Raw genomic sequence first — 10,675 nt, 5'->3', positions numbered from 1 at the left:
GAATGCACCAGGCTCTCTGCCGGGGGGCGGGTGGGGGGGGAAGATGAGGCTTTCTGCTTCCACAAAGATTTGCCGCCTCAGAAACCCCAAAGGGCAATTGTAGCCTGTCCTCTAGGTCACTATGCATTGGAATGTACGCGTTGGCAAACCAAAACCAAACTCACTGCCATCGAGTCAGTGCTGACTCTGTGACCCCACGTGGGTTTCCGAGGCTGTAACTGTTTCCGGGAGTAGAAAGGACAAAAGAAAAGATATTAAAAGGAGTCAGCAAGAAAGGGAGGTTCTGCCCCAAACAGATTCGTTTGGCAGTTTTTCACTCGAGAGCAGCTACTGTGGACGCTGGAAAACGCACTGAGAGAGATTAATGCCGTGTGTCGTGTGCACCGACTAAAGTCATCTGCCCGGAAAAAGGACTAAATGGAGATATTTTCAGGGAGGGAAAAAACTATCAAAAGAAAACACCACCCCAGAGAACTCTTCCTTTAAAAGAATCTTAATAAGGAACTTCTAAAAGATCCTGTAGGCAGAGGAAGATGATCCCAGCCGGAAGGAGGCCCAGGACTGGAGAGGCCGGGGAATCTGCACGTCCGTCAGACAACCATGGGCCGCACATAGCAATCCCCTGGGACACATGGGCCAGCTCTAAGGGACAGGTGACCCTTCCGGACCTTGGGATAGTGGGACTTCATGAGGAAAGATGACTAACTTATAGCAGCACATTAACTGGGGGAGTGATTGGTATGAAAGTGTTTTCAGGTCTTTAGATACCAATTGGGAGCATGATTACTGTTAAGATATTTAAGGACTTTATATTGCTTGGGGAAAGTTAAAAAAAATCTATTAGAGCTAGACTTAATTAAGCATAAACGTTAATTTAACTAGGATGGCAACCAACAGAACACACATAAAGTCTAACTCGATTCCAAAATGAGAAATTGAAAATAAAGCCCCACCTGAATCCAAAAGAAAACATGAAAATCAGGAGAAGAAAACAAAATTGGAACAAATAGAAAATGGCTATTATGTTTATGAAAAGAGAGAGATCTATAATTATTCTAAATATAGATTAAACTGTCTAGTTAAAACACATAGATCTTGTGTCACTATATTAGTATGAGATGAAATAGACATTAAGACCAAGAGCATTACCAGCGTGAAGATGGTCATTATATTATGATCAAAATTCAATTAACTCATCTGGAAGAAGTAAGGGTTCTAAACTTACATACTCAGCTTCAAAGAATATAAAGCAAACATTGACAAAACTACAAAAAAAGATTGATGACTCCATTATTATTTAGAGGATTTTCAAATCTCTCTTTCATTAATTGATAGATTGGACAGACAAGAAATTCTAATGTAGATACAGGACACAGGAAAATCACCGCTGATGAGCTCATGATAATAAAATTGGAAACATATACATTTTCTTCAAGCATGCATACCTGGAACATTTATAAAAATTGACTATAATATGCACGGAATGGACCACACATCTTGGGGACCCCGCTGGGCGCCGTGGAATGCTGGGACACTGAATCCTGGATCTTCAAGGTGCACGGCGTGCTCCAGAGGCTGCTTCAGTGAGAGCCCATGCGGAAACTCCATCTGGTGACCTGGACTCTACTTCAGACACACTTGTAACCTGAGGACCGAAGTCGGAAAATACCTGGTGTCTGAGGAAGGGGAAGACAGCTGTACCAAGACAGTCGAGCTGTCGGTAGGCAGGCGGGCAAACATGGTCTTGCTACATCAATGCCCCTATGCTGCACCAAGATGTGTATTATTCTGACAAACCTGTGATGGACGTATTGCTTTATTTTTGTTTGTTCGTGTCGGGGTGTATTTCAAAGGTGTTATGTCATTGGGGGTCACCCTCTTGAAGTTGTGTTATATGTTTTTCTGTTTTTGGTAAATGAAACCCAGGATTGATGGACCTATAGGGACAGCAAGTAGAACAAGGGTTTTGGAGGTGGGGATGGTACAGTGGTGACGGTGAGGGGGATGGGAGGGTGTAAAGGGATGTCAGGAAGAAAAAGAATGTTTGGAAACTGATTGTGGCAGCAAGTATTGTACAATTCTGTTTGATGTGATTCAACTATGGAATGACATGTGTTTAACATCTAATTAATAATAAATTGTAAAAATAGGTCCGGGTCGCAGCGATGCGTAACAACCAGGCCTTAGCCTGGTACCGGCGGATGTCCTTAGTCTACGGCATGGGCGCCTGGACTGTGTTCGGCTCCACGTTTTTGTTTGGCCGGGAAAAGGACAAGCTCCCGGATGAAGTTGAGCAAAAGGATGTTTCGCCGGTTGAACTCCCTGAGCCCCCAAAAGGGTTTTATGTGGAGACGATAGTCACCTACAGAGACGATTTTGTTCCACTTCCTGAGAGAATCTACAACTCTTTGAAATCGTGGACTGGTGGCCCTGGTGCAGAATCATGACTGATGGCTGAATTCTGAAACCTGACGAGTGGTTCAGCCTGCAAATGTGATAAATGCTTTGAAAACAGTTTTATGGTTGTAAGAAGTACATACATCTAATTTTGCTGTAAACGGTAATCTAATCATACTCAATAAATATTTCCTGAAGAACACTAAAAAAAATAATAATTGACCATAAACTGATTTACTGGAAATTAAAATCAGTCTTAATGAACATGATACAGATTTTATTCTCTGACAGCAAGCTAGAAGTTAATAAGATGGTAACTGGAAGAATTAAAAACAAACTGTGCAGATTCAAGAGTACATTGAATCCCAAGAGGATAGCAAAACCCAGAGATAGTAAAAGAGTTGGTCAAAGTAATGATCACACCAGCTTCATCTTTAGATCCCTGGCAGGGGTGCTGGGAAATGTGCTGGCTCCCTAAGGGGAAGTCTGGAGTTGTAACCTTTACCGATTTCCTTGGTGAACATATTCCCCCCTGCCCCCCCGCCCCCCTCCCGTTGCCAAGGTCAAACAATCGGCATGACATCACTGGAAGGAGTATTGAAGAGAGATGGAGAGTGGCGTGGCGTTATGTGAGGGCCAGTTAACAAGAATTACTCGAGAGTTCATTTCATAGATGTACAACTTCATTCCAAACCAATTGTGTTCCACATGGCCCTTGGAGCAGTGACTGGCTGCAGTTCAGTAATACACCTTGGGCCCCAACCACGAGGCCCCATTCTCCTGAGCCTTGTGGGTCGTACCACACCCTGAAACTGTCTCATGTGCTGGTCTCATGCCACTGGCCTTGTGAACTCCATGTGCCTTGGGGGAAACCCAAGAAGAAAGGGCATCAGTTCACATCCCCAGGCAATGGCCAAGGTGACTCAGGCTGAGATGGGACAGACATCACCCTCGTCTGCAAGCTCACACTTGGCAGCCACCAGGACCATACCTGCCATGACACAGGGCCATGGACCCGGAGCCGGTCTCCTCCACTTCTCCAGAGGAAGCTGTACCCCCACCCCCAGCTGACCCTGAAGGCCAGCCTTCTTCTCCTTTTCTAAGTCTACAGCCAAAATTCCTGTCCTGGTTCCTGCCCAGGTTTGTGGCTGTCTCTGGGTATCACCTATAAATCAAGACAAACAATACCTGTCACTCCTATGGATGATAACGAAAGCCCGACACCTGTTTGTAGGGTCCTCATTGGGATTAAGCCTCCAGCGAATCCCCTCTGACCGCGGAACAGGGTGTGAATCGCCTTGCTCTCAGAGGGCCCTGGAAGGTGCACCAATGCAGATGCAGGTAGGTTAAAATGTAATGCCTTATCGTTCTCCCTTGTGACCCATTTAAATTTTGCTCTAATTTTTAGTATTTTCTGCTTTCTTTTAGATTGAAGTTTTTATCTGTTTTAATTTTTTTATTATTGTTATTGGGGGTTTTGTGGGGATTTTTATGTTTTTCTTTCTGTGAAATCCAAGGTAGGCAAAGCTAAAGAGCGAGTAAGTGGATTAATAGTTTCTTAGGGGCATGCCAGGGGAGATTGGAGCGAAATGGGGAGCTAATGAGCCCAAGAATGAAGAAACCGTCTTAATAGTGATTGTGGTGATGACTGTATGACCTCTTGTTAAAATGGTTAAACCAGTGGATTGTATGCTATGTGAACGACGTGTCATGATCTGTTCAATTAGACAATAAAGGTCATAGTGCCTCCTGGGGAAGTGTGAGACCACGCACAGATTTTGGCACCCATTTCCCTCACTCCAGAAAGGTCTCCATCTTGTAAAAAACATCATCATCTTCTTCATCACTGATCTGCAGGCTAGAGAAGCAGGAGGTAGAGAGGCCGTGACTGCCCCTTGCTTAGCAGGCAGGTGACCTTAGAGATGGCCTGAGTCCTTAGCCTCGATGGGGGCAGGGGTCCAAGAGCAGAAGTGATTTACGCCTGACCCAGCTACATCCCCTTCTCTGCTTCTGGTCCCAGACCACAGATTTCTCATCCCTAAGGCCCCCACTGAACTGAGAACCAAGACCCCACCTCTGGATTTGTGACCCAATTATGATGACAATTCCATCTCGCGTTGAGTAGAACTTCTCTATAAAGGTTTCTATAGATGCAAAATACTTCAGTGGCCTCAGGTGCATGCGAAAGTTGGGCATTGAATAAGATGACCGAAGAAGAATCAAGGTGTCTTAACATGGGAACCATTGTGAGGCTGGCGCAGGACTGGGCAGGGTCGTTCTGCTGTGCACAGCTCGCTGTGGGTCAGAGCTGCTTGAGGGCACTTCACAACAGGAGAGAGGTTCCCTGACCGTGCTGTTTGCAGAAACAGATCGCCAGGCCTTCCCTTCAAGACGCCTCTGGGTAGACTAGAAACACCAAGCTCGTGGTTAGCAGCTGCCTGGGTAAGCCATGTGCTCTGCTGTGTGGGTTTGTTGTTAGTAACCCTATACACAGCAGAATCAAACCATATCCAGCCCCACACCATCCCCACCATCGTTATGTCTGAGCCCATCGCTGCAGCCACTACCTCAGTGCATCGCATGGAGGGTCGTCCTCTCTTTCATTGGTGTTCTTCTGGGCGTCCATAGTACTTTCAACATTGTCAATGATTCCCATTCATCAGTGCTTCTCCGATCTTCCTTGTTTATCTTCCACGTGTGTGGAGTGACATCTGTTGTCAATTTGAGAGGATTAAGAGTGAAGGGGAGGAGCTTAGCCGGTCAATCAGGTGGCAGCTTGCTGACCTCGTTTGGAGGCGCTAAGGAGATAAATAGCTCACTGGAAGTAGGGCGCAGACTCACTCCCTGAGAAACATTGCAGCTGACAAGACACATGGAACTATGCTAGTGCCCTGAACTTGAGGGGCCTCGTGGAGACTCCTGCCAGCTCTGAGATGCTTACAACATCGTTGGATCCACAAGACTCCCACCCACTGGCCTGTGATCTTCCTGCATTTGGCATCATTGCATGTATTTCGTGAGTTTGAAGAGGATGGTAGATTGGTATCAGACATATGGGTGAATATCGGGCTTATGGACTTGATCTGGACTGGGCTGGGATTTTTTTCTCAATATTCAATTGCTCTTGTATATACAGTTCTTTCTTTTACACATATGAGTCCCCCTGGATTTATTTCTCTAGTCCCCCCGGACAAACACAACCTGCTTCGAGATGGTTGAAAATACTTGGGTCAGGCACACCTTCACCCTCAAAGAGACTTCTTTGTTTCTTAGCTCTTTCAAAAGGTCTCATGCAGCAGCGTTGTCCGAGGTAATACCTGGTTTGGGTTCTTGACTGCTGCTTCCACGGGCATGGATTGTGGCTCCAAGTAAAATGGCAGCATCATATTGTAATAGCATCGATACCTATTCCAATATTGCTTATTGGTCCAGGTGTGAGGATTTTCTACTCGACGGTTTGATTTTAAGGCTGACGCATCCATTTGGCTGGCGATGTGGACTTTTCTGAATGAGTTGGGTTAAAGCAAAGTCTTAGGTAAGTAATAGTCTGGATGTAGGTAGTAGGAGAAAAATCATGCAGGGGGAGGAGAATGACCGAAAGAAAGGCAAGGCTGCATGCTGGTGGATTCCAGGAGTGTGCAGAAGCCGTGGTGGCATAGTAGCTACACAGTGGGCTGCTAACCCCAAGGTTAGCAGGTCAAAACCACAACCCCTCCGAGGGAGAGAGGTGAGGCTTTCTACTCCTGCAGATTTGTAGGCCTGGAGACCCACAGGAGTTCTTTCCACCCTGTCCTATTGGGTTGCTCTGAGTTGGAATCCACCGGACTGAAATGAGCTTTTTGAGTTTCTGGTGGAGCTCTGAGACTGGTAAGTTCCGCAGTTCTCCATGCTTCAGACCTGAAGGGAACCCTAGGATCATGCCTTCTGACCTACTTGTCTCAGGTGACGACATTGTGGCCCAGAGAGAGGAAGTGTCTCGCCCGTGGTGGCACAGTGAGTCAGTGGCCAAGTGGAGACTGGCACTGGGGTTCTTCTGAGTGAACGCATGACGGGGCAGTGACGGGGTGGATAGGAAAGGAGAAGGTTGTCTTACAAGTGACCCAAAAAACTTCCCCTCATCCTGGATTCTGTAGATCCCATGGTGGGTGTTCCATCCTCCATCCCCTCACCGTGGGGTGTGTGCTTGATGCCGGTAGCCTTGTCCTCAGCCTCAGGATTTGCATGGGATTCATTTCTATTGATCGGTTTTTCTTTGGAGAATGGACCACTTTCTCCTGTGCCTTCATATTCAAGTGATTTTGGATTGTATACTGGAGGCTATGACTGATGCCTTGTATCTACAATGTGTCTTGTTATTGTTACAATTATTTTAAATCGTGCTTTGTATCGACAATGTGTCTTGTTATTGTTACAATTATTTTAAATCGAGCACTTAACTTTGAAGGGATCAAATGGAATAGCCTTCAGCTCATATCAGTTCAGATCTTAGAGTCTTAGTTTTGAATTGCCTGGCGTGTGCCCACACTTGGTTCATAGGTCAGCCAGGTGTGAGGGCAGCATATAGACAAAGTCTGCTCCCCCACCCTACCTCAGGGAGTTGGTGGGAAGGGCAGATCGTTAAGTGCTCAGCTACCAGCCAAAAGGTTGGCAATTCGAACCCACCTAGAGGCACCCAGGGAGGCAGGACTGGCGATCTGCTTCCTGACAGCCCCGTGGAGCAACTCCACTCTGTTCACATGGAGTCACCATGAGTCGGGATTCACTGGATGACAGCCGACAGTCAGGATGCTCGCCTCCTCTCCATGATGGGGTCGGTGCACCCACATTCCAGAGGCTGTCTCACTTGCTCCCTGCCATCGAGCCAACTACAACCCACAGTGACCCTATAGGACAGGGTAGATTTGCCCCTGTGGGTTTCTGAGACTAACTCTTTATTTTTTTAAAACAAATCATTTTATTGGGGGCTCTTACAACAATCCATACATCAATTATATTAAGCACATTTGTACATATGTTGCCCTCATCATTGCCAAAGCATTTTCTTTCTGTTTGGGCCCTTGGTATCAGCTCCTCTTTTTTCCCCTCCTTCCCCCACCCTTCTAGTCTCGTGAACAGTTGATAAATTATTATTATTTTCATTTCTTACACTGTCGATGTGTCCCTTCACCCACATTTCTGTTGTTGGTCTCCCTTGGGGTGTGGGGCTGTTACACTTCCATTATTGTGATCGCTTCTCCCTTTTTCCCCTTCTCCCTCTACCTTCCCCCTATCTCTACTCCCATTACTGTTCCTGAGAGGTTTATCTGTCCTGGATTCCATGTGTCAAGAGCTCTTATCTGTACCAGTGTACTTTCTCTGGTCTAGCCAGGTTTGTAAGGTAGAACTGGGGTCATGATAGTGGGGGGGGGGGAGTATTAAAGAAGTAGGAGAATGTTGTGTGTTTCATCGGTGCTATACTGCACCTGGCTGGCTCATCCCTTCCTTGTGACCCTTCTGTGAGGGGATGTCCAATTGTCTACATATGGGCTTTGGGTCTCCACTCTGGTTCCCCATGTTCACATCAGTATCATTGTTTGTTTTGGGTCTGATACCTGATCCCATCGACACCTCTTGATCACACAGGCTGGTGTGCTTCTTCCATGTGAGACTGTAACTCTTTATGTGAATAGAAAGCCTCATCTTTATCTCTCGGAGCAGCTGGTGATTTCAAACTGCTCACCTGTGGGTAGCAGTCCAACATGTAGCCACTATGCCACCAGGACTTCTTTCCCATGGCTATCGCTGCCCCAGACTTTCTCCAGGTTCTTCATACTGCCCTGCAGGACAGATGGGGCATATCCTCAGGCTAAACTCATGAGGGGATGTCTTCGACAGAGTTCTCTTATGGAGATAGATAGATAGATAGATAGATAGATAGATAGATAGATAGATAATAGAACATGAAGGAATATAACAGCTAATTAGTCCACACAGCAGTACAGAGGGCTCAGTTCAACTCACTTCCGTGGAACAGTTAATATACTGGAAGTCCTTTAACTCACAAGGGCTGCTGGGTACAAGGCCAAGGGGGTAGGCAACTGAGTCTTCCCTAGGGCAATGCAGGCAGTCCAGTCACAGGCAGCAAACAACAGGGTGGGTCACCAACAGTCAGCCAGACAACAGGATCCGACAGTCCCAAGATCAAGCAATGTGTATATCAGCAGCATGGTGAAGCAGGTCTTGAAGGAACCTCAAGCTCTAGCAACACGATCCATGAGTTGGGTGTCCCATGGATAGTGTAGCTCACAAGTTGAGACAGAGGACTAGCAGCCACATGCTGGTCTGATCACCGGAGAGCAAGAGAAAGACAGGCAGGGCTTGCCGAGCCATTTATCTCTTTGCCCTCCAATCAAACTGTGACCTGATTAATCCTATATATTCCTATTGGCCAGGTTGACCCAATAAACCTACCTATCACAGGGGACAATTGCCCAGCAACATTCCCATCATCCTTGTCTGCCTCCCCTCCAGGTTGTGCCCACAGGGGTCCCACTTTGGGGCTTTCAGGCAGATGCCTTTTGCTGAAATAAGGCCAGTCTGCACGTGGAATTCCTTCTGGGCCTCTTGTAAGTGAGCAATGCCAACGGTCCCATCAGAAAGATGGCGGAGTCAAGGCCAGCAAGGGAACCAGGCATGGGGTCTTATAGAAGGAGTATAGAGAGCAATCAGTTATGAAGTTATGAATAAGAAAATAGGGTTGGAGGTTTTAAGGGTCAAATAAATTTGCTTCGAGTAAGGTCTCTGCTTTGTTCCTTAGTAAAATGGGGATAAGCATCATGAAATGCACTTCATCGAGTGCACACCAGGCCCAGGGCCAAGCCCTTCCAGTGCTTGTGACTCTCACTCCTCAGGACAAGCCGGTGAAGTCGCTTCCTTTGGACTTTGGGGTTGGGGGTGGGGTGGGATGGAGAAGAAGACACTGGGACTGAATGAGGTTAAGCTTGGGGCCCAACACAGTCGTTGGATGATGAATTAAAGAATCAATAACAGCGATCATGTCAGGAAGCTCAGCATCACGGAACGCCAGGTTATCAGAACAGTGTTCTTACACTGAAGGAGTACTTGAGTAGAGGCCCAATGTCTGTCTGCTACCTTAATACTTAGCATATAAATATATGTACATAGATCTATTTGCCTGTCATTGTATGTAAATATATTTATAGATGTACAGGCCTGTATTTAGACCTCTATAAATGCCCTTTGCCTCCTAGTTCTTTCCACTCTTTCCTTTTACTTTCTTCTTGTCCCACTATCATGTTGAGCCTTCATTTGGGTTTCAGTAATTCCTCTCAGTTACATTGCCCTTGATCAAGTCCTACCAGGCATCCTACACCCTCCTCTCCATCAAGTGTAGATCACTTGTTGTTCCTTTGTCACTGGTTTGTTAACACCCACTCCCTTTCCCCTGTCCCCCACCCCCCACCCCCACTCCCATGTCCTCCTAGAACTGTCAGCCCTGTTGTTTTCTCCTCTGGATTATTTATTCCGCCTACCTTATCTAGATAGACATGCAGAGACAATAATAAGTGCAAAAACAAGACAGAGCAAAACCAAACAACAAAAGAAAACAAACAAAAAACCCAACTACAGCAACAACAAAAAACCCAATGACAAAAGAAAAAAGAAAAGTTTCAGGCTTTCGGAATACTTTCTAGTCGAGTCTGATGAGGCCAGGCCCTGACTCCAAAACCTATTTTTGGTATTCCCTGGGGACTTCATTGCTTTGCTCCCCTTGCTGCTCTGTTCACACCCTTAGCATTTCACCTTGATGTGGTGAGTTCAGTTCAGGCACAATTCCCACACTGTGTCTCCAGAGTTGTCCTCCATATCACTATGGGTCAGTGAGGGACATTGTGTCTCATGGTCGCAGTGGCCCTATGGTCCTCTCTCTGCATTGGCTGCTCTGAGCAGGAATATCATCCCCGGGCCTAGGTGGGCCAGGATGTGTTTCACTCTCCTTCCCTCTTTGTTTGCTCCTGTGAGCTCTGATTGGACATGTCCATCTCCCTGAGCTGTAGCTTCAGTGCTGTCCTCTGAAGTGAATTCTTCTGGGGGGCAGGGGTAGTTGGGATTGGGGCCAGCCCCGCAGACCTCTCTATTGGTTCCCTACTGAAGGCGAAATAGGTGCATAAGCAAATGTGGTGAAGAAAGCTGATGGTACCCAGCTATCAAAAGATATAGCATCTGGGATCTTAAAGGCTTGAAGATAAACCAGCAGTCATCTAGCTGAGAAGCAACA

The 10,675-nt window shown here is 46.5% G+C and overlaps 1 protein-coding gene across 1 annotated transcript; it reads left to right on the top strand.

The window, feature by feature from the left end:
- Window positions 1-2,165: 2,165 nt before the first annotated feature.
- Window positions 2,166-2,516, top strand: LOC142423048 (small integral membrane protein 26-like). The gene has a single exon (XM_075528217.1). The coding sequence runs from the start codon at window positions 2,166-2,168 to the stop codon at window positions 2,445-2,447; it is 282 nt and encodes a 93-aa protein (XP_075384332.1). The 3' UTR covers window positions 2,448-2,516.
- The last annotated feature ends 8,159 nt before the right edge of the window (window positions 2,517-10,675 follow it).

The sequence above is a fragment of the Tenrec ecaudatus genome, chromosome 12 (genome assembly GCF_050624435.1).
Source record: "Tenrec ecaudatus isolate mTenEca1 chromosome 12, mTenEca1.hap1, whole genome shotgun sequence".
Classification (NCBI taxonomy): domain Eukaryota; kingdom Metazoa; phylum Chordata; class Mammalia; order Afrosoricida; family Tenrecidae; genus Tenrec; species Tenrec ecaudatus.
This window is presented reverse-complemented; position numbering and strand designations above follow the sequence as displayed.